The sequence below is a fragment of the Diplotaxodon limnothrissa genome, linkage group LG8 (genome assembly GCF_057381915.1).
Source record: "Diplotaxodon limnothrissa isolate DT_005_m linkage group LG8, D_limnothrissa_male_GT1.1, whole genome shotgun sequence".
NCBI lineage: Eukaryota > Metazoa > Chordata > Actinopteri > Cichliformes > Cichlidae > Diplotaxodon > Diplotaxodon limnothrissa.
The window spans coordinates 13,710,001-13,733,832 of NC_140603.1; the positions used below are offsets into that span (position 1 = coordinate 13,710,001).

At 40.0% G+C, this 23,832-nt stretch overlaps 4 protein-coding genes across 5 annotated transcripts; 2 read left to right on the forward strand and 2 right to left on the reverse strand.

Moving 5' to 3' along the window:
• Nucleotides 1-35: 35 nt before the first annotated feature.
• On the reverse strand, nt 36-3,964 carry cfap119 (cilia and flagella associated protein 119). The gene is made up of 9 exons (XM_085360586.1): nt 3,932-3,964; nt 3,218-3,252; nt 3,044-3,109; nt 2,791-2,954; nt 2,395-2,465; nt 2,167-2,283; nt 1,401-1,479; nt 297-371; nt 36-190 (listed from the first exon to the last, which is right to left on the reverse strand). The coding sequence occupies exons 1-9, from the start codon at nt 3,962-3,964 to the stop codon at nt 36-38; spliced, it is 795 nt and encodes a 264-aa protein (XP_085216712.1).
• Nucleotides 3,965-4,889: 925 nt separating this feature from the next.
• On the forward strand, nt 4,890-9,874 carry LOC146626469 (tubby protein). Of its 2 annotated transcripts, XM_085360588.1 has the most exons (13): nt 4,890-4,931; nt 5,777-5,936; nt 6,073-6,303; nt 6,393-6,521; nt 6,642-6,719; nt 6,756-6,818; nt 7,096-7,256; nt 7,347-7,508; nt 7,608-7,720; nt 9,001-9,115; nt 9,291-9,389; nt 9,484-9,655; nt 9,741-9,874. In XM_085360588.1, the coding sequence occupies exons 1-13, from the start codon at nt 4,890-4,892 to the stop codon at nt 9,872-9,874; spliced, it is 1,659 nt and encodes a 552-aa protein (XP_085216714.1). The 2 variants fall into 2 exon arrangements, with proteins under 2 accessions (XP_085216714.1, XP_085216713.1); XM_085360587.1 differs by having other exon boundaries at nt 6,642-6,818.
• Nucleotides 9,875-12,258: 2,384 nt separating this feature from the next.
• Nucleotides 12,259-16,295, forward strand: LOC146626470 (interleukin-21 receptor). The gene is made up of 8 exons (XM_085360589.1): nt 12,259-12,379; nt 12,653-12,779; nt 12,866-13,047; nt 13,134-13,288; nt 15,075-15,252; nt 15,365-15,470; nt 15,563-15,641; nt 15,727-16,295. Exons 1-8 carry the CDS (start codon nt 12,280-12,282, stop codon nt 16,141-16,143), a joined length of 1,344 nt encoding a protein of 447 aa, XP_085216715.1. The 5' UTR covers nt 12,259-12,279; the 3' UTR covers nt 16,144-16,295.
• A 389-nt stretch (nt 16,296-16,684) lies between these two features.
• Nucleotides 16,685-23,092, reverse strand: ube2ib (ubiquitin-conjugating enzyme E2Ib). Its single transcript, XM_085360590.1, has 7 exons — nt 22,971-23,092; nt 21,538-21,616; nt 21,347-21,430; nt 20,999-21,071; nt 19,569-19,678; nt 18,706-18,785; nt 16,685-17,429 (listed from the first exon to the last, which is right to left on the reverse strand). The coding sequence occupies exons 2-7, from the start codon at nt 21,601-21,603 to the stop codon at nt 17,366-17,368; spliced, it is 477 nt and encodes a 158-aa protein (XP_085216716.1). The 5' UTR covers nt 21,604-21,616; nt 22,971-23,092; the 3' UTR covers nt 16,685-17,365.
• Between the last annotated feature and the right edge of the window lie 740 nt (nt 23,093-23,832).

Consider the following 23,832-nt stretch of genomic DNA (forward strand, 5'->3'; position numbering starts at 1 on the left):
TACCACCTATCTAGATGGGGTAAAAAAAAAGTGTGTTATTTTTTGGCTTTGTGGCTGTTCTGTGAGTAATCTAAAGCACTGTTTTGCTGAGATGCTTTTTCTTTAATCCGCTGATCTAGTTGCCCAGACACAAGCATCATCTGCTCTCTGACTTGTTGCTCTATCAGCGCCTTCAGCTCAGATGTGGCTCCTGAAAGAGAGGAAATGAAGCCGTTCCTTGCATGACTTTGCTTGGGCTGTGTTGGACTGTAAAAGTTATGCCTGCAGCATAACTGCTGCGCTGCCGTGATTTTTACCTGCTGGGGCCGCGATGGAGGCTTGCTGTGTTTCAGAAGACGTCCCATCTTCCGCCTCTGTCTCATTCTCAACACCTGGTCGGATAAAAGTAATAATAAATATAGCTCAGTACTTTTTTTTTTTACTTTTTTTTTCTAAATATCCCATTTTTAATGCAACACATAACAAGGCAGGTGCTGGATTGGAGGAGTTTTTTTTTTTTTCTTTTAATATTCATTTCCACAGGAAGTGAAAAGGAGATTAAGAATGTTTTGCAAGAGTACATCTGATCCAATTTCACTCTAACCACAACTGTGCAAGATTGGATCACACATGTAGTCACTGCAAAGAGGTAGAAGACGATTTTTATACACTACATGAACTGAATTTCTGAGCCAGCTATACAAAGAAATCCATGCCATGAAGCACCCGGCATACTGTTTCTGTACTGGTGATAATTCCAGAGAAGGGTCGGAGCTCTGCAGTTAAGTGAGCCAGCAGAGCATTGGCTGGGTTTCTGCAGTTCCTAAAAGCGTCTACTTTGCAATAATCTCACTTACAGGTGATGGTAGAATATGTATGAGAGAAAAACTTTTACAAAATGAGTTGTTGCAATGGCGACATCCTATTACAGCGCCACGCTCAAATTCAGTGAGCTCTTTAGAGCGACCCATTCTTTCACAAATGTTTGTAAAGGCAGACTGCGTAGCTTGTTGCTTCATTTTATGCATCTGTGGCAATGCGACTGAAAACATCTGAATTTACTTTCTTTCTTATCTTAACACTGTATGATTTCAGATTGCTTTTCCTTTTTTTGTCTTCATTGTCTGACAGCTTTGTTTGTGCCAAACACGTTTGCTTTTCCAAGATGAACTCTGTAAATTCTCTATAGGCTCTTCTTCGTGTGTTACTTTTATCTGTTTTTGTTTATTCATTTCTATTCGTGTTATTTCTGTTAATACAGTATATGTGTGATATGGCATTGTCTAAACTGACAGGCAGGAGGGTAAAAGAAAGAGGGAGAAAGAAAAAAGGGAACAGGGGAGAATAAAGGCGAGAATAAAATATAATTGCTCTCCCCCGCTATATGTAACTTTAATGCTACTAAAAACTTTGCTTTTTACCTGGCGCAGAAGAATCCTCCACGGTAGGGGATCCAATATCCGGCATCCCAGAGTATCTCAAAGACAGATCAAGATTCACCTGTTGGTGGAAAAAAAACTTACTTAAAATGTATTTGGTACACAGGGGGCACTACTGAGAACAGGAAAGCTGCACAGAGGGTAACTAACATGGCCCAAAAAAATCATTGGCTGCCCACTGCCACCCCTGGAGGCCATCACCAGATCCTCCTGTCTCAGGAAAAACCAGGGCCATCACAGGTGACCCCTGGTAGGCACCTCCAGACTCACTAACAGCTTCTTGCCCTGGGCCATTCAGACTGTTAACACTATCCCCCCACAACACACCCACCCACCTCTAGCCACTCAGAATCTATTCAGACCAAGTCTTTTCTTTGCACTATCTCCAAGCACTTTGCTCTCCATTGTGTGCCTTTCTATTGCTTTGTACATACATATATACATATTCCTCTAGTTTGTATATATCTCTTCTGTTCCTATATATTCCTGATGTCTTTACTATTTTATTTTTTTTTACTCCTGCACAGCTGTCGTGGAGCACCCATAATTTCCTTGTATGACAATGACAATAAAGGGTTATTCTATTCTATTCTATTCTATATTTGTTTGTTTGTATATTTGTGATATAATTTATTATTTCACAAACAAGCATGTAGCACTAAATACAATCTATGTGCTTTAGAAATACATTTTACTTTACCTAATGACAAATACTGAAAACTCAAGTCAGTTAATTCATGACATTTACCTGTGTGGTAAAGATATATTTATATAGCTTGTAGTGTTTCATGTAGTTGTTGAGGATGTATGTTAAGACACGGTTAACCTCATCAGCATTGAAGAGGCTGATGCTGAACGGAGGCCGCTGTAGAGGGGAGACACACACGCACATACAAACACACTATGAATCAGCATTACAGTCGTGGATCTGTATGAGTTTGAAAATGAAACAGTGACTGCCAAATTTTGCACACACCCTGACTGAGTGGCATAACAGAAGCTCTCTGCAGTACTTGAAACACTGCTCCGAGTTATTGAGTGGAGTTTCTGCAAGAAAGGAGGTTCAGACACATGTCATGTAAAGTTAAAGGATACTTTGGCATTTAATGGTGGTGATGCAAGTCACGTGACACTAGGTCAACAATCTTACTGAGTTAATCACTGACTCATAAGATTGTACAGTATTTCCTTCAATTGCCTAAATACTGTATTTTTTTACAGACTTAACAGAAGAGTTGAGTCTGCGCTAAACAAATGTTGTGAGGAGAAGAGATCATTTGTACTGTTTTGATTTTAAACACATCATTTTCAAAGCCACATAGACCCCCGCCTTGCTGACTACACATAGTTAAGATAAAGCTACTTTGCTTACCCACGTTGGCTTCATGAATTGACTTGATAATGGACAAGAGAGTAGACGTTTGTTCTTTGTTGAAGCTGTGCTCTCTGCAGAAAAGCACCGTCTGAACGTACAGCTCCAGAAGAACTCCCTTTCTGGGTTCAGGGAGGTCAACTCGAAGCACACTGCACAGAGCACTGTCACAGAGGAGAACAAGTAACCCCCCCTAAATAACGTCTGTGCCCTATAATTGAGTGATTATTGTTTATAAATGAGTGACAGAAACCTCTCCAGATCGGGAATGGATTGCATTTTGTTGATCTCTTCCATATCATGGTAGCTTACATCTGTCCTGAGGGAAATAGATTCATGGATAAATATTACAATCAGGCAGGCAAAGTGTAAATAAAATGGAAGCTAACGAAAATGATCTGCACCGTGTGTGTGACCCAGCTCTCACCATAGCATCACTTTAGCTTTCAGGTCATGTGGTAGCTACAAAAGAAAACGATGCTTTTTATACATTGTAATCCATTACAAATAATAATAAAAGCTCTGTCAATTGTAAGATGTAACATGAATATTTATGCCAAAATTGTTTTTTTTTTAATTAACAGAGGCTAAATGAGTAGGAAGTAAAGAGAACCGAACACAGAAGCAGCGAATAAAACTTGAAGAGCATACCTTAATTGTCCCATCCATTTTTAAAAGTTATTATGTCTTTAGGTGAAATAACTAGCTATAGTTAAAATGGACAGATTTCAAAACATGTTTTACAGTTTAAAGAAAATATATCAGAAAATAAATCTGCCTGGAGTATGCTCCGTTTTGTTAGCCACCTGTATCCTAGCAACAGGCCACTTTTTTCTTTTTCCGGTTCAGTGTCCTACAAAATAAAACAACTAAATAAACATTTCTTTACTGTTTATCACATTATTATACATCATGTTATATAATTTAATAGATCTTATTTGTGCAGCAATGCTCTTAAAGGTAACGGCATGAGCCGCACTGATTTGTTATTATCTTATAATTTAATGTAAAGTGAAGTGCCCCCCCCCCCCCCACACACACACACACACACACACACACACACACACACACACGCACACAACGAAACAAAACAAAAAGAAAACCAAAACAATAATAATGAATTAATTAAAAACCTCATCACTTGGTACATTTGCAAGTCCTCGGTTAAACCCATGATGATGAGATCAGCGCTCTGTGGGAGTCATCCATCTGCTGTTGGATTTCTTGTTCTTGTGGCTGAAAATAGGAGGCTAACGACCTTTGGCTGTATGTTTTCGGATCGTTATGCCAAACGTAGTGCCAACATAATGCAGGATGAAGAGTCGAAAGTTAAATCTAAAAATAAACAGAGAGAAAAAAAATTGCAGGCGAAAGATGTAATGAGCCAGGCTGTTGTGTGATAAATAAAAGAAAATTAAAGATGCTGGGTTTGGAACTCTTTTTAAGCTCTCCATCGCTGCGTGAAGCTGTAACCATGGCAACGCCATAAACCTGCCTGAGTTTTCTGTCAACAGCTGTGTGCTTTTGTTTTTTTGTTTTTTGTTTATGTTTATGTTTTGGGGTTTTTTTTGGGGGGGGGGGGGGGGGTGTCATTAACTGAATCCAAAGCGATGCATAGCAAACCTAATAGCGAGAAGCTTTGGGGGCTATCTGTGCGACTGCTGTGGCTTCCGTGTTTGTTTACGGGGTAAGTGATGGAGGAGCTGGGAGTGGATGGGGGCACCACATTCCTGTTTCTCTTGCCTCACGTTTCTGCTGCAGGCCTTAACATCTTCATGAAGTAGTATGGAAAGCCTGTTCAACAGGCTGCTCGTCACCCTGACTGAGCTGCCGCTGCAGTTTAAGAACATTATCCCCATTTAATCTACTTTGCCTTCTGCTGCACGCAGGTGGACAGACTGGCAGATGGAGCTGGGCGGCACAATCAAACACCCGCTTTCCGTCCTTAATTGCACGTAGTGGGTTTTTCTCTGGACACAGTCGACATTTTTTAATTGTTCTCACCTTGAGCGTTGATGGTGGACTTCATCTTTTGTTTGCAGATACTCTGATTCATCTAGTGACTGCTTCATCAGTTAATAGGGAGGTTTTACCCGGACATGGAGGAGCCCGACATACGACAACAGAAGCTGGACAACCAGGTGAAGATACAATGATTATAATTTAAATATATCTTTTATATATTCTAGTTTCCACTGGTACAAGAATCGTAATTGCAAACATTACATAGGTTTTACCATTTTGTAAAAAGCATGCAAGACTGTCACAGTGAGACTGGAGCAAACACTAAAATTTTGTCAATTGTTGCTCACAAGTACTAACATTTAAGCATAGCTTTACAAAAATAGATACATTTAAAAAAAAAATCTTTCTCCAGTTGGAAAAGGTCACAGTCTGTGTCAGAACCACCTGCTGTTTCCTGAGCTGCTAAACTTCAAGTCCCAGACACGTTTATGCTATACAGTATGCGGTTTTGATCTATTTAAGCTTTACATATATGCCCTATAGTAGTCACGTCAGCACGTAACCCATAGTAGTAAAGTACTAATCCTAAATTAAGAACTAGCAGTATTAGTGTAGTAAACTGTGAAAATGAAAATGCAGGTGCATGAGCAATCATTTAGGCTGTCCAGAATTAAAACCACTACAACTCACTATCTAACTTCCCAGAGCCCTTCCCTTAGCCTGGTTCTCCTGGAGCTTTCTTCCTGGTAAAGGGGAGTTTTTCCTTCCCACTGTTGCCAAGTGCTCGTCCTCTGACTGTTGGGTCTTTACCTTAAATATAAGCACTTTTAGGTGACTGTTGTTGTGATTTGGCAATACATAAATAAAATTGAATTCAACTGAATTCAGTTGCATGAGAAAGAAAGCAGAACATTGTTTTATTAATGACTCTCAAGAGCCCATTTGGACCATATCTATGTAAATATATTTCCATGTGTGAACACTGTGTAGAGACTGAGTTTGTCTGATGTGTGACCCACAGCGAACCCTTTTGATGAAGAAGCAGCAGAAGAAGAGAGCTGATTCTCAAATGGTGTTGACCAACCGGGACACTCGAGAGAAGAATCGAAAGCACAAAGCTGTCCACTCTGATGAGACGCCTCTGTTGATCAGCCAATCACTGAGTAGCACTTCTCTTAGTGGTTGGTGTTAGAATAATTAATTAGAATAAATCATTAAAAAAAAACTAAACATGTCTTTACAATGTGTGATTTAATTTTTTATTTTTTCATCATTTATAAATCTTTTTTGTTTGTTTGTTTTTTGCTTATTTTGAAGATCAAGTTGAGCATGCCCATGATAACCCACTGGATGTGATTACACTTGGTGAAGGTGACGCAACAGCAAATGTGGAGTTAGATGAGATGCCTGCAGAGAAGCCAGTCGTTCCCAAGAAAATGAACTTGGAGATTGACAGAGAGCCTGAGGTGAAATACGAAGGGGCCAACGAAGCCCAAGCGGAAGGGAAAAAGACAAAGAAGAAAGATGTGAAAAAGGACAAAGCCAAACGTAAGCGGTCATGTAAGAAACTGTCCCGTGCTTTGATGAACGCTGTTCGTTACAGACGCCTATTGATCAGCAACTAACTGCTTTTTCAGAGGTGGAAGAGACAGAGGAAAAGAAGAAAGAAAAAGACACGGAGAAGAAGGAGAAAAAAACAAAGAAGAAGAGCAAAGACTCTGTCGACGCACCGAAGACAAATAAGACAACCAAACAAGAGCGCAAAAGTAATAAAACAAATTCACACTTCCACTCTAAGAGCTTTGCATCTAACAAGAAAAAACCCACTTCCATTAAATTAAAGGAGCTTCACATCAAGCTTTATGCAAATGTCTGCTCTTTTACAGAGAAGAACCTACAGGAGGCTTTAACGTCTGAAGCAGTGTCAGCAGAGGTAAGCCCAGAGAAGACTAAACAAGATCAAAGTGAAGCTGAACAAGAAGAAGAAGAAGAAGAAGAAGAAGAAGATGGGCTTCAGAGGAATGCTTCTCAAACGCCTAAAAGGAAAAAAGACCTGGACACATGTGAGAGAAAAATCTGTTCTGCATGATGTCTTGATGCATTCTCAATCATCCAGGAAAGTAAATCTCCAAAAGTTGATTCTGTTCATCTGGACGTAGCGTTTTGTGGGAGAAATGTTTCGTCACTCATCCAAGTGACTTCTTCAGTCTCGACTGACGAAACGTTTCTCCCACAAAACGCCACGTCCAGATGAACAGAATCAACATCTGGAGGTATTCTGTATGATCCCCGGTTCTTTAAAGTTTTATAAAAGAACATTGTCATTGTTTATCTCCATAGCCAGATGCCAAATAAGTGACGAGAGCAAAGACGAGGAGGTCCAAGAGAAAGAGAAAAAAGAGAAAAAGTCACACAAAGCAGAGAAAACTACACGAAGTCTAGTGTCCCTGAACTCCAACTACAGGGAGAGTTCATCTACAGCCAGTGAATCTAATGAAAGAGTAAGACGTTACAGGCGCAAGAAGCAAAAACAAACAAAAAAACAAATGGAAAAGATCTCAAAAAATCATTTACATCCTTTTTCTTTTCAGCCAACTTCTCCAATATCAGTGGAAGATCTTGAGAAGTTTGCCTTACGTCCTGCTCCTAGAGATGTGACGATCCAGTGCAGGGTCACGAGGGACAGGAGAGGCATGGAGAAGGGCATTTACCCAACTTACTACCTCCACATGGAGAAAGAGGATGGAAAGAGGGTTGGTGCACTGATTTTAGCTACAGTAATTTCATTTTGCTGTCGTATTTGTGTCAAAGCATCATTCTCTCCCTCTGTTTAACCACTGTGCCACCTCTAGGTGTTTCTAATGGCGGGCCGAAAGAGAAAGAAGTGCAAAACATCCAACTATCTCATCTCTACTGACCCCACAAATCTATCCAGAGATACAAACTCCTACATAGGAAAACTAAGGTGATTTCACCATTTAAAATGAAAAAATGTAGTATGATCTGGTCTTTTGGTCTTGTGCCACAGCTCTGATCGGTTGTAACCTCGGTCATTTTCATCCCAAAATTCCTTGGAGATCTTTGGACAGCTGAACTCACTTTTTAAACCTTTTTATTTACATAGAAAATTCAGGTTTTTCATAAAAATTAATTCAGCGAGTTATAGTAAAAGTAAAGCAAAGTAAAAGTTGTGATTTTTACTTTGCTTTCTTTAAAGAATTGTCTTATCTGCAGCATTCACAGCCATGCCGACCTTTGCCACTCTCGCTGTACGTTTGTTAAGGTAATCTGGAGGCGTTTCACACCTCCAAAGCACCTCCAGTAAGATGGATTGGCACTTCTTACATGCCATATGGTCAAACTGTTCTCATGACAGCTGAACAGAGCAGGAAAGGGTCTGCTTTATTATACCAGCTGACTGCTTCTTTGAGAGGTATGAAATATCTGCGTGGTTTTAAAGTAAACTGGCTTCAGTCGAGCAGCGTCCGTCATATATCTTGCACAGATCTCCCACTTCACCACTACCAAAGTACACACTCCTTCACATTTCCTTTATGATACTCAGAGCTCGTGTCAGGCACGTGCCCAGTTGCCTTATGTCTAACAACTGTTCCTTAGAACTGTTGGTCGCCCCATGATCGGAAGGTCGGCGGTTCGAATCCACTTAACGGCTACCCTGAGGTACCCCTGAGCAAGGTACCGTCCCTACACACTGCTCCCCGGGTGCCTGCTTAGTGGGCTTCCCACTGCTTCACTGAGTGAATGGGTCAAATGCAGAGAAAAACAAGTAATTTCCCCATGGGGATCAATAAAGTATCCATTATTATTATTATTAACACTTCAAATGCACAGTAACCTGTCTGGCTTAGCCAGAAATCATTTGCCCTGCAATAGAATCTATGACACATGGGAGGCTCCAGCTACAGACATAAAGAACTCAAGAAAAAGCACCATAAGATTAGTGTGAGAGCACCACGAATGTGTAAAAAAAAAAAAAGCCACTGCACTCCATCTGTGATTGCTGATGTTCCAATCTGGACCAAAGTGAACTGACAGCCATCTGAAGAGTGAGCCCGGCTAATAGTTGGGGTTTAAAAGCACTTGTCACCACTCTGGCCTTTTCCCTAACAAAGATCTGCAATGCTGACTTACCGGAAAAAATAAGTGAGCATCAAAGCATCTGTGGTGTGTGTGCTAGCTCAAATTGTTTTAGATCATGATTGTGATAGGACTCATTTGTTTCAGGTCAAATGTGCTAGGTACAAAGTTCACAGTCTATGATGGAGGTGAAAACCTGGAGAAAAAACCTTTCATAAAAGAGTGTGAATCAGTGAGGCAAGAGCTAGCAGCAATTTGCTACGTAGGTACCACACACACACACACACACACACACACACACACACACACACACACACACACACACACACACACACACACACACACACACACACACACACACACACACACACACACACGCTATTTGCAGAACAGACAAAGCTTTCCAACATGCATCACAACCATTTATCACATTCCAGGAGACAAATGTGCTGGGTTTCAAGGGTCCAAGGAAGATGACGGTGCTCATCCCTGGCATGCTGGAGAATGATGAAAGAGTGGTCATCCGGCCCAAAAATGTATAAGTAAAACATAAAACTCATTCACAGTGTTATTAAACCTGTGATAGGAGTGAATTATTTCAGATCAACTTATCTTATCCTCTTATTCCAGGACCTGGAGACTCTGTTGACCCGCCATGCAAATGGCAACACGGACAAACTGGTCACCTTGGTGAACAAATCCCCGAGCTGGAACGAACAGACTCAGTCGTACGTGCTCAACTTTCACGGACGTGTCACCCAGGCCTCTGTCAAAAACTTCCAGATCATCCACCCTGACAATGGTAGGGCGACTTATTGTCCGTCTCTGAATAACCACTGGAGAAACGATTTGGCTCATTAACTTCAATGCCCTCCTGTTTTTTCCAGAGGACTACATCGTGATGCAGTTTGGCCGCGTAGCTGAGGACGTCTTCTCGATGGACTACAGTTTCCCTATGTGTGCCCTGCAAGCTTTTGCCATCACCCTCTCATCCTTTGATGGCAAGCTGGCCTGCGAGTGAGCGATGCTGGTGTGCCTCAAGTGCTTAAAGAGATCCCCACACAGGATCAGTTTTCATGTTCTGTATCCTGCCGGACTGTAACACTAACATATACATTTAATATGCCACAGACATCAGAGGAGACTTATTTTATAGGGCTGTTTACTATTTTATCACCACTGTTAAAATAAATGGTAAATGGTAAATGGCCTGTATTTATATAGCGCTTTACTAGTCCCTAAGGACCCCAAAGCGCTTCACATATCCAGTCATCCACCCATTCACGCACACATTCACACACTGGTGATGGCAAGCTACATTGTAGCCACAGCCACCCTGGGGCGCACTGACAGAGGCGAGGCTGCCGGACACTGGCGCCACCGGGCCCTCTGACCAAATAAGGGTTTACTTTTCATATTTCTCAGATGTGCAAAGAACTTTTCAAATGTGAAAGATTACCATGTGAAAACTACCCATTAAATATTGATTAACAGCATTAACAGTATTAAAAGTGTGCGAAGAGTCATATTTAAAATATTTAATCGTTCTCTATGTTTACTTAATGAATTTTATTATTTAAACATTACATTGCTGATATTTTCCGTGACAAAAAAAGCCCACAGTGTTATCAGCCTGTGGACTTTTCCATTAACTTGATTAGTACAACTTTTGCAGCTTCAATCAGCCTCTCAGATTTGTATCAGTGTGATTACATGTGACATCTCTAGCTGTTTGCTATCATCTCAGAGTGTTTATCACGAAAAGGAAACTTTTTTTTTTATCAAAGTACTAAAAACAGAGGAAAAAAACTGTATCAGATGTAGAAGAACTGCAGCACGTTGCAGATTTCTCTTCTTGCACAATATAAAGATTCGAACACTAGTTCCATCCCAGGACCATCACCATTGCTGATCTCAAGCAAGTTTTAATGCTGCTTAACAGGAAAAAGGGGGGGACAGAAGTCATTTGGGTTTCAGTTAGTAAAAATAAGCCTCAGTTTCGTTCTGTGGTAAAGTAAGACGATCGGAGGTAAACAGGTATTTTTGAAACCTAACCTCTGCAATCGCATTTATACATTGCCATTCTGTGTTTATTCATTTCCTGTTGAAATGGTATTATAGCGCAAAAAAATGTTTGCGGGTATTCCCATCACAATATCTACTAATACTTGCTGCAGCATACTTCACAAGTAAAGCAGGCGATGCATTATGTAACTGGGCCCTCAGGCCGTAAAAAAAAACACGAGTGCATGATGAACGAGACACATCCAGCTAAAGTGAGATTCAGTCTGCTAGAGTGTGTTTACACATTTGTAAATAAACAAAATCATGAACCCTAGAGGAAGCCGTGAAACTCACCATCAGCTCTTATCTTTTGTAACATCTTTCACCAAAGGCGTACACAACCCCAATTTCAGCTAATCTGCTCTCAGTGCATGTTGCACAACACCCTTGCAGGTTGCACAATAATTAGCATACTCTAATATCAGGTTACTTGTTAAATTGAAGTAATAATAATAATGATATAGAAAGTGCTGTGGTGGCTTAAAGGTAGATTAAGGCATGCAAACTTGGACTGCGTGGCTTTTTGCTGTCTAGATTCCACAGGAAGAGCACGTAAATGTACTGTTTTCTGTAAATATGAATAAAACAACTCAGGAATAAATAGCAAAGAAAACCTACTTTTAAAAAAATATTATATGAAAGTCAAAAGATGTTGATGTGCAGTATACAAAAGGTAAAAATCTTAATCCTGTTTAGACATTTACAGCCAATGTGCAGAAAATGTTAACACACAAATATGTGTTTAGAGGTGTGTTTTAAATCTGTGTCCCTAAAGCAGATGAATGTCTGACAGAAATGAGTGGATATCTTACGCTGTAGGTTTAGAGCTCAGTGAAAGGTGTTTATATAGTCATTTCTGTCACATGGCATCTCAGGCTTCATCGTTTTTGCAGCTTATCAGCTCATCAGTCATTCAAACTGAGTTTGGATGATAAGACGGCTGTGTCTTCCAGCTTTGTGCCCATTCAGAAAGTTACTACATGAAGTAACCTTAAAACTGTAGATGCACCTCAGCAGGTGGGCTGTGGAGCATCTCGGCCCAAAGCACTTCACCTTATGCTTCCTCTAAACAAGCTAAACGGGCTCTGGTAAAGATTTCATGACAATTGCAAACAAGTGCACAGTCAGACAGACTGTAATATGAAACACTGCTAGGTTAAACTCTTTTCACACGCTTTCATAAACAGCTGCTCTCTTTAAAAAGCACATCCTCTCCCACCAGTGACAATGATAGTGGTGAGTGACAGCTATCTGTGTGAGAAGCCTGAGCGGTTACGCCTCTCAGTCTGCGTTTAAAACCCGCTTTACAAAAGAGTCAGGACAGTATGACTCAATCTTTGGGCTGAGCTGGCGTCTGGTGCGATGGATTGGCATCCACCCCTGAGGATGAAGGCGACGCTGCTGATTGTGTTCCTGCTCAAATCTACCAACATCGTCAGGCTACATGGAAGTCCATTAGCAGGTTATAATTCTTACTTTGTTTTTTTGTTTTTCCGTCAGATAAAAGACAATTGTACAGCTGTAAAATGTAAGTGTAAGAGCTTTAAAGCACTAGATGTAACAACACTAACGCAATAACGGCTAGATTAAATGGCTAAATGAGCTTAAGCTCTCAAATGAGGTTCTTCATTATACAATAAAGTGACAAACTATTTACTGTTTTTGTGCATTTCACCCTAGTTGCTAATCTACAACAACCATGATACATAACTATCTTTTCTATGGGGTTTCCTAGGAGCGGACTACAATCTTCACTGTGTCAATGATTACCTAACCACCGTCTACTGCTCCCTGAACATCACTCCATCAGAAAACACCTCAAACAGCAACAGCTCCTACTGGCTCATTTTTACAGACTTCGAGTGAGACTCTTTTTACTAACGCATTTAAGAATGATGGGTCACCTTTAACGCCATGCACCTTATTGCTGCTTCTCTTTTTCTCACAGAACGTACAAGTGCATGCTGACACACACCAAAGAGAACTATTTCTGCACATTTACAACATCGCCCGATAATGACGATACGTTTGCAGATTTAGAAGTATACAAAATCTCACTTTGCCACGACCCAAATGAGGAGTCTGAAACCTGTGACGTGCTAGATGAACAGTACCTACCTGTGCACAACAGTAAGCAGCGTAATGATCATCTGTGTTGGCAGGACTCATAAATGTATGAATTATTGTTTTTTAACAGTCACACATCTTCTTATCAGTTAAACCAAACGCACCGTGCTGCCTCTCAGTCAGCCACAACTCAAGTCACCACCACTTTGGTTGGAAAAGCACTTACGAGAATTATACCAGCTTCACTGCTCTGCCCAACAACCTGGAGTATCAGCTCCATTACTACAAGAGGGGAGAACATAAGGTATGCTTCAGCTAATCAGCAGGAATGACAAAGGGTAAAACTGAATGGTAAAAATCTACAAATGAAAACCTGTTTTTTATGTTGTGAGGTAAAAAAAAAAAACCCACAGTTTTCCAAATGTAATAATATAAATAAGAATAAAAAATTGAAATCTTCTATACTTTCTGGTAAATATCTAGTTCTAAACTGAGATGTCAAACAGCTACAGTGTTTTTATCTGCTAGTGCTGTGGGTGTTAGCTCAGTGTGGCGACAGTTTGCGGCAGAAACTGTGAATTTATTCAAGCTGAAGGCATTTTACACCGCTTGTTGATCTGATTCTGTCTCTGTGAGCACAAAGATTCAGGTTATACCTGTTGGCAAGTTGAGGTTTGTATTAAATAGAGCATTGCACGAGTTTTCACACTTCCACAGTTCCTCTACATGCTGGGACTTGCTCGAGTAAAAACTCTAAAAGTGAATTAAAACAGGGCATTTAACCATCTGACACAATCAAACAGAGGTTTTACACATTTTATATGCAAACAGCTCCATCGAGTAGTGCAGTCATGTCAAACACATCTTACAACATTAGGCAGAGTAGTGAAATTCCCCTTTCTGTTGGTGTAAAGTTTAACTATACGTTTCATCTCGGCGATATCTCAATGTAAGATAAAGAAGTGCAGTTTCAAGTGTTTGTCTCGGTTTTTCTACATGATAAAGAAATGCTGCTGGAGTAAGTGAAAAATCTGTCAGCACGACTACAGAAAAAGTTCTGGTAGTTCATTGCCCAAACTGTCCTGTAATTTTAATAGAACAATTTTGTTATTTCAAATGAAATAAGAAATAATTTAAAGAGAAAAAGAAATGAGAAAAGAAACAGTCGTCTTTATAGTAGTTAGCAGAAAAAACAGGAAAGTGAAGGAAAGTTTCTCTTATTTAATTGCTTATCTGTTACTAACAGCTATAATAATACAATTAAAAGTTCAAAAATTATCCCCTCCTTTACAAGTTCCAAAACCATCTACTGGGCCAGATTTGAGTTTTTGCCGACCGGACTCCAGCACGCAGGGTCTTTTTTTTTTTACACCCTATTTTTCACCCTCTCTTGCATATAAAAGATCTCTGGTTCAAATCTACATTCAGGGTGTTGCATGCTGATGTGCTCCAAATGATGGTCCCTAGGCCTGGATAAATGTGTGTCAGAGATAAATCTGGGAGACAGAAAGCAGCCAAAAATTTTGTCTTCAGTTTTTTTTTTCTTCTATTAAAGTAAAATGTGTCAAAATCTGCTATTAAAAAACTTACACCATTCAAGGCAGACCATAAGTACTGGGACACTTAAGTTTAGTAAATGAATGGGTAAACAGGTCCCTGAATGGGAGCATGTGTTACCAATTTTCGGCCTTTTTCTCTAAATTCTCGGAGTCTTCTTGTATTATGTTCTGTAGATGATCACATATTTAAAGGTTTTACGACTTCTTTTTATTAGGCCGAAATTGTTCCAAAATTTGGGGCATGAAATAATATAAAGGCTAATTTACACCATTGAGGCCTGCTCTCAAAAACTAAACTAGTGTTTAAAGTTAGTTTTGAGAACGTGCAGGGCCAGTAAAGAGCGTGACGTCATGTGGTTGGTAGGTTGCGGCTCGTAGACTTACATTAGTTTATCTAACTAGTGACAGAATCGATACTCTTGTGGAAAATGATGACACTAAACCTGCAAATAAGTTTATAAAGAAGAACAGAACAGGGCATTTCTGTCTTCTGAAAATTAATGGGATGCTTTTATGTTTTATTTCTTTCAGGTAAAAATTCGTGAAATTAGCACACAAAGTACGGGTATTTCTTTGGAAGATCAGAACTTCGAACCAGACACCGAGTATAGTGCTAGAGTACGGTCCATTCCCAATAAGGCTACGTACCAAGGCGAGTGGAGTCACTGGTCTGATGAGGCTCACTGGAGGACTAACCCTGCTGCGGATGGTGAGTCTCAATAAAAAAGAAAGCAGCTAGATTTAGATAAAACAATCATAAGCAGAAATTGATTTCTTGGATTTCTTCTGCTTCAGTATTTTCTATTGTGTTCCCCACACAGGTTTGTCAACGAGCATGTTCATTTCTGAAATGTGTAAGAAGGTGCTCATTCCCATCTGTGGGCTGGTGCTATTCGTCATACTGATCTGCTACGCTCCTGTTAAAAAGTAACGTTATATCATGTAAAGCCTCACTTCACAAAACATTAAGTTTCATATAAAGTCATTTTTGTACTATATTGCACTTTCTATGCTCACAGGTGGAAGCAAAATGTATTTATCCCAACTCCGGCTCCCTATTTCCACACCCTGTACAGTGACTGCCAGGGAGATTTCAAGGTAAGTTCAGCTTTTCATGTAAAAAACAGGAAAAAAAAGTCCCAAACTTAATGTCATTAGGATGTAACTGACCTTGTGATTGCAGAGCTGGGTGGTTACGCAAGAAAACACAGCAGACACGCTAGAAAAAGCGGAAACGCTTCAGATCGACACCTTGACAAAGTGTGCAGAAGTCCAGGAGGATGACTGTCGTCCACCCCACTTTGACCAGCACGTGATGGAGGGCAGCTCCTACAGCAACATAACTCCTTCGGTCTGTGATACCACTCTCCTGGGCGTCCCGTACGCTGTGAGCACGATTCCACTCTCAGCTCAGGGGAGCCCAATGAACAGCCTGGTTCTAGACTCCCAATTAGGGAGTCCTTCTGGAGACTCGGGCTGCTGGCTCTGCAGTGACACGTCCCTAGAAAGGGAGCCTCCCTGGTACTGCAATGAGTACTGCACCCTGAGTGCTTTCCAGCAGTCCAGTTCTATCCTGGCAGAGCACCATGGGAGCTTGTAAAAACAAGTCTTGCCCAACAGGGATCAACTCAAGAAAGCTTGAAAGTTGTCATGAAAAGGAACATTTTTCCACTGGACGGAGTAGTCCACGTTACGATTCAGTAGCTAATAGAACCTGTAGCAGAAATAACTCATTTTATCAGTCCTTCTCGTTGTGGGGTAATTTTGACATGCTCTTCTTTATAATGTTACTTCAGTTTATTGTTAATTCTGCGCATTAAGCTATAAATAGTCCTCGAGGGCCCACCACAGGATTTCAATCAGGCTGTGGTCTAAACTTCTGGGCCATTGCGGCACCTTGAATTTTTTTTTCCTTTTTTTACAGATTTTATGTAGCATTTAGTTACATGTTGTCCATGTACTACTTCACTGATGTTTTTATCTTTTATGCACAGTCCAAACCTGTCTGGAAACAGGGTGAAAGTCTTATTTTGTGACTCATCCGTTTTGTTTCTGCATCACTGAAATGCAAGATGAACTTCTGTGTATATTCTGCTCTTAATAAAGAAAATACATTATGTAGAAAGGTTTATTAAGCCAACACATACATGAACAAAGCACCATATAACCTTAAAGTCTGATACAGAAGTAAGCCTACCTGCCTCAGTCACTGTGGCCATTTTTATTTATAGCAAACACTCTGAATAACAAAAAGACAGCCAAGGCAGCAGAATCTATTGTATATTACAGCATGCTGAATAGAAAACCTGGGAAAGAGAATTAGACAGAGCCATCTAGAGACACTAGTGAGATACAACAGTATAAAAGTGCCATTCATTATACAGCAGTTGAAATACTGACAATGAAGTAAGCTAAATTTTACATTAAATTTATGGAAAATAAAGGAGGAAACAAAAAGAAAAAGACCCTGTGAAAGAGCAAAATAAAACAAAACGACATTTTCTTCCTTGAAATATTGATGACAGTCAGCTTGCATGGGAGTTGATGAAACCGGTACCAAGCTGTGTCCCTTGCACGACATAAGACAATTATTGTTTAAAAAGAAATTACCAGGGTGCTGACGCACCCATTCCCTCCCAGCATTATGCGCCAACCGGCAATTAAGAACAAAAAAAACTGATAGGTCAGAGGAGAACGGATGGCACAGAATGTGGAGTTTAAATAGAAGTCTTTAAGCAAGTCCCGATGTGAGAGGAGCACATTCATAGAGAGACTGAGCCGGGAGGTGATTCTTGTTAAACCCATTCCTTCCGTCTTCGCCCTTACGAGGGGGAGAATTTTTTGGCTTGTGCTCGAACTCTTTTTTCATATTCTACTCTGTTTTGGCTGAAAAGACATTAAAAACAAAACAAACAGAAACAACAGTTATTACGACTGCTTACTCAAAACAGGCACAGCATGCTGCTCAAAAAGTAAACATCTTTAATCAGTCAGTGGAAAACCCTAGAAGTTCATGTGTGATACAGGAGTTTTTGAGACCTCTACATCAATGAGATTTCTTTTTAAACCCTTAAACTCCTCTTATGTGTTTTAAATCGTCAGAAGGTTCAATAAAAACTCCTGCTTCAAAAACATTGAATTTTTAGGGTTCAGGTTTTACAGGGTTAAGATCTCATGTGTACTTTAAAATAGGTAGACGCTTCACAAGCTTAGTCCCCAGAGACACACCCAATAAATAAATGAATAAATAAATAGTTTCCTGTGCTAGTTATAAACTTAAAATAATATGAGGTGCAATCTGAAAATTCTTATTTAAATTTGGCCTTTGTCCACTCTGCATTCCTGTGTTGCTCTATACTGCTCAGACTGCTTTGACCCCACTGTGGAATTCCCCATTTTGACCACCTGCAGGTGCAAATCTATGACGTGTGCTGGATCATCTCCAGGACAACCTTTAAAAGTTCATTCTCATGAGAAAGTTGTTACAGTGCCAAATCTGGCAAGTGGTGCAGGTGGCTATGATTGTGTTGGCGTAGTTAAAAAACACAACTGACACACATATCAGACCGTGTGCACTAAATGTTCTCCCTCAGATGCCTCGAGACATTAAAGTAGAACTCCGTATTAAGAGTCTGACCCAAGGGGGAAAATTCACTGTGGATGTTGGGTGAAAAACGAGGGGAATGATGAAGCCAGAGAAAAAGTTGTCATCAAGTCTGAGGTTCACTGAGTGGATTTAAAAAAAAAAAAAAAAAAAAAAAAAAAGAAGTGAAACACCATATTATAAAAAGCCCTCCAGTGCACACAGAAAAAGTCTGATCCCTCTATATTTCTGCATGAAGATGTACATATTTAAAGATTTGTATGAATGCTATTTTTTTTTTTAAGAACCCCGTCTTAGTTATCACTAATAATAATTCTGCTCTTGTGGGCATATAAATTAGTAAATAAACAGCCATGGTCTACATTGCTTTCCTTTCTAAAACCATGTTGGTTTCAAATTCAAGTAAATCTAATCAACAGTTATTTGGTTTAAATAATTATTCATTTATTGTAAAACAAGACCTCCAACTCCCACTTAATTAATAATTTGCCCTAAGATGTCAGTGGCCTTACATTTGTGAATAAATTGCTGGTTTCATGTGAATTAATCGTCACTCACCAGTAGATTGTGTAAGCCTCTGCTTGGGCTGGATCCTGGATATTTGGCTCATTTAGCAGTTCCTGGATACCTAATAAGATCTACAAGATAAAAATGAAACATTTCAGAAATTCACCAGGTTGGGATGCTTCTCTGAAGGCTCCTTAATATCAGTCAACTTAATACTGAGTGCACACACTTTATGCAACACTGCTCGCTCCACATAATAGTCATGATTGACTATTGCTAAACACTGAATACAAATTGTGATGCAAATATTTTAAGCTTATGGTTTGACTCTCGATTTAGCGTTGTGCTTCTCTGCCTCTCAGGCACAATAGAAACAGGCGTACATCACACTTCACTGCCCATCGAGACTCGTCTGCTTTATAAGTGTGTTTGTTAATCTGGAGGACTGTCATGTCGCCAATTTACAGCTGAGCTTTTCTTCCCTTAAAAAATTTAAAAAAAAAAAAACAATTTGGTGACAAATGTAGCCACTTTGTGTACAATCCTTGGTTAGGAGATAGGCATTCAGTAGACAGGTGTGAGGAGTTACAAAACAAACTTACTGTGTGATTATTTTACATGTAAACGTGGCTTAAAATGACAGCACGGCCACCGTCTGTGCTTCATGACCAACATTATTAAAATATCACCCAGCCTGAAAGCTAAGCGAGGGATTCAAAAGCCTACGCGTCTCGTTTTCCTATCAGCATCAAAAAATTTGACTGATTACCTGATAAACTTAGATAAGGTTCCAGTTTAGAAATGTCATCTTAAAATCAGAAAACATCTGGAACTTTAAGAGACCATGTGAACACACTCACGCTCTTAGGCTTTAAGGTCATTACTGTAGATGAAATTCACTTTACAACACAAACCTGCTTTATTGTGATGGCTGGTCTCCAGTCCTTGTCCTCCTCTAGTATCGATAGGCAAACTGTGCCTGATGGATACACGTTTGGATGGAAGAGTGGAGGCTCAAATTTACCTGAAAGATGGCAAAATGTTAAGTGGGCTTTATGTTTCAGGTATATTATACATACCAAACAAAAGGGGTTAGACTACTAAAGTCACTGCGTGCCCAGACTGAACTGTTCCACTGAAGACAGCAGCGTCTGTTGTTTACACAAACAGTGCCTTTAGGTCATTTTAATTTGACATTCAGACAACGTGGAGCTCGTGCTGCAGGATTAGAGCCGGTGTAAGCCACGATGCTCTGGCCTTGTGTGGCAGGTAAGTACGGTAGTGTTTTGAGACACACAACAGGAATCTGCTACTTGTTTGTAAGCAGTTTTTTACCATCAATTTACAACAATATCAGGTCTAAAAATCAATCAACTGGCAAAAATCTTGCACAACCCGTTTAAAAGGAACAGCAAATGACGCATGCATGAAAGCATCTATTGGCCGTGACCCTGAATTAACACCAAAATTGCAGCAACATTGTTATATCGCCAAGCTTCCTCAGCTCCAACATGCTTGCTGCACTACTTAAATGGCTTTAATAGCGCTGCCAAATTAAAATAATTAGAAGAGAAAGTCTGTATTTGCTCTGCTGCGTAAAGGTCAAGCAAAGGTTATTCTGGAGTTTTTCCTAAAGAGCAGAATTTTTCATGTAACCCAAAGAGATTAATCACAGCCACTGGAATAAAGACACTTTAACCAGTTTCCACTGCTGTTTATATAATAACAACAAAAACATGAAGCTGCTTAGATTTCTATCATTAAAGTTGAAAACTCGACATTTGTAATTATCCCACAAAGACCAGAAAACAGTCATGTATTCAACCAATCACAGCCGAGGTGTCGAACATCCCCAGCACTGCTAAGCTTCAGTTTGACAGCTTAAACACAGGTTTCCAAAGGATTACTGCACTAACCTTAAATTAAAACCTTTGGCTTTAAATCAGCCTCTTTCTCATTACCATAATAAACTAACATGTCTGAAGAGATTCATCATTCAGTGCTGCCAAATGTTGATGAGAGGAAGCCTTAATTAGCTTTTAAAGACAGTTTACAGATGTGCCAAGTAGGCTGGAGGATGCCCATGAGCCTGCACTTTTCTGTTCCATTTCAAACCATCAAAACTTAAAAAAATAAATAATTAACTTGATCTGACTGTAGATAAACATAACCAAGTTTGTACTGGCATACAAATTGTATCTGATAATGTTAAAGGCTCTTGAAAATATGGGAACTCTACTATGCTCCAGGTTTTACTTCCAAATAGATTTCCCAAAGCATCTGCAGGCCAAAATGATAGCTAGTGTATTTGTCATATTTACAGGCTGAATGCACAGCAACTCACATTTTGGAGGTGAAGACGGATAGTCGTCCTTGAACAACATGCGCAGCTTGAACAGGCCTCCTTCCCACGGAGTCTGAGGAGAGACGATCATTAGATCAATTTAGAAACAGAAGGCTACATCACTGACTCTTAAAAGTTACTACTACTACTGCCAGTCAAACTGTAAAATTATTTTTAAAACTTATCATGGTTCAATTTGTTTTGGGTTGTTTTTGCAGAGCAATTACTCATACAGTATGCTTTACATCCACTACAGTATTCTCATTGTCCTAGAAAGACCATTGAGTCTTTTTTAATTATGTAAAACAAATCTACTCGGCATGCAAACAAATCTATGAAACACATTACCCCCTTTTTGCCAGGAATAGCACATTCCCAATTCATGAGATTCATGGTTCCATCCGGGTTTTTTGTCGGTACCGCAACAAATCCCTGGGAAGAGTAAGAGTTGAAATTTGAAAGTTTGTTAGAAAGCAAACACTTTCTAACCAACACTCAGGCAGGCTTTCATCGCACGGATCTCGTGAGCCAATACTTACAAAAGGATGGTCCTTCCGCCATGCCTTGCGCTCCTGGGCAAGCCGGCTCAATGCAATGCCTGACATGATTTGTGGACTCCTGCAAAGAAAGAGGGTCAGGTTGATTAGAAACCCAAACATCTGGCTGTCCTGTCTTCTGAAACGAATAGCTCTTTAGCTTTCCTTTGTTTTAAAGATAATAACAATAATAAAAAAGAAACAATTTCCTTAGTATTCTAATTCGACATGTTTAAAGTTTTAGGCAGCTAGTCGAAACAATTTAACCTAAATCATACTCTAGAATGACCATTAGCTGCAGCCAAATTTTGAAAAACTGAAAGTTTCCATACTGTAAAGAAACCAAGAGGGCATCCAGTGTTATTACAGAGCAGCATCAGTTCAGGTCCTTTTCCAACTGGTTTAAGTTATGAGCCCCCTCCCTACCCTACTCCAAAAAAACAAAGTATTGTGATATTAACATTTCTCGTGTGTGAAATCACACGGACACGACGTACAACATTCAACCTGTTTATGGCGCATATTAATTTTGGTACTTTTCTGACTTGCATCGAGTCACATACCCAACCGTGTTGCCAACTAGCGTCGGTGGCAATTAGGATGCTGCATAGGAATGTCTATAAACGCTAAACACTGAAGCTAATGACAACGAGGTAAAGCAACAAAACAATGCTAGTGATTAAAGACCACCGCAATTTATCAGTACGAGACAAACGGACTTCATCATAAACTGATGTTCTAGTATGCAAGCTAAACTGTTTTTATTGGCCTCGGGGCGTGTGTGTGTGTGTAAAAGTACAGCTTATTTCGACAAGTCTGCGACGCTAAAAGGCTAGCCAAGTTAGCCGGTGGAGATAACCGCTCCAGAGGAAGAAAAAAAAATATTCTACCATTTTCTACCGTTTCCGCGACCAGGGTTTTAAAGCTAAAAAGGGGATCCATGAAGATCTTACTCATTATATGTTTGCTGAACTTCGGCGTGACGTTGCCGTCAACAGACACTTTGACAAACTGACAATCAAAGCTATTTGATTAGCACGCTAGCCGGTTAGCTTCACAAGCTAACTCATGTGCGCCAGAATGGAGCTACATCCCAACAGGCGCTGGCGCTGTTAGCGTCTGACACGGCCTGATGCAGCACAAAACTGCGCAATTGCACTTGATTTCGAAGACAATTTTTGGATGGGAGAAGAACGATCACTTGCTCTCTTCTAACGCATAATAATAGCAACTGCCTTGTAGAAACAGGGGTGTGAGATTTTCCACCGGGATGAACCACATCATTATCTTTTAAAGAATAGGGACAAAGAACGCCAGAGCTAAAATGCGCACATTTATGCATTACCAAACTAGCGAAAATGGCGCAAACTGAAGCGGGTAAAATGTAATAATACACGACAAAAATGAACGTTTCCGCGTTCAGGGTGTACTCCTACCTTTCAGTATGGCTGCACTGGCTCTAGTAATTAAGCGAAATGAATTAATCGTGCTCAAATCCCGTTAAACCTTGTAAAGTTTCCCTCCTGAAAAACCACCCGCTCCGTCTCGAGCCAGAGACAGCGATGCGAAACACTCATCCGTCCTTTACTTCCGTCTTTGCTTAAATACCTCTTGGAAAATCGGACTGCGCATTTCTCTTTCGGGGGTTTAATATTTTGAATGTATTTCTTCACCTGCCCTGGGTTTAGCCGAAAGAGTTTCCCGAACTAGTCGTTTATTAGCTTTCATTTAATTCGAGCAGCCTAGCTGCCGTTGTTAGAGCGCAGTGCGTTAGAAAAACTGTTATTTAAGTTTATGTCGATGGGGAAATTCTACCTTTGCGGTTCGTACTCTTCGTTCAAGCGCCGTTTATGTTATCAAAAAAAATGACAAAGGTTCAAGTGAAAATATGATACATTATTGCAAAGTATAGAAGATTACCTGGGATTTTTTTTAAACACTTTATAGAAAATACAAATCAAAAATCTTTTCTAATTTCATACCCAAGTAAGCCGCGTGGTCTTAAACCCAGACGGATTTCTCTCTTCTGTAATATATAATCTTTGGGTGCCTTAGACTAAAGCCCATTAAACCTACGACTGTCAACGAGATTAAAATATTTTATGCGCAGTTACCAAAGAGTTAAGATGAGCGATACGTCTAAAAGACCAATTTCGGATAATTTAATTTTAGGTATAAACGAAAACTTTTCCCCCCCGTCGTCTATATTTATACAGGCATATTTTTCGACTACTCAACGACAACTATTCCTTTCGTGACTCGACTCAAGAGGTCGCCATTATCACATATTACGATTTG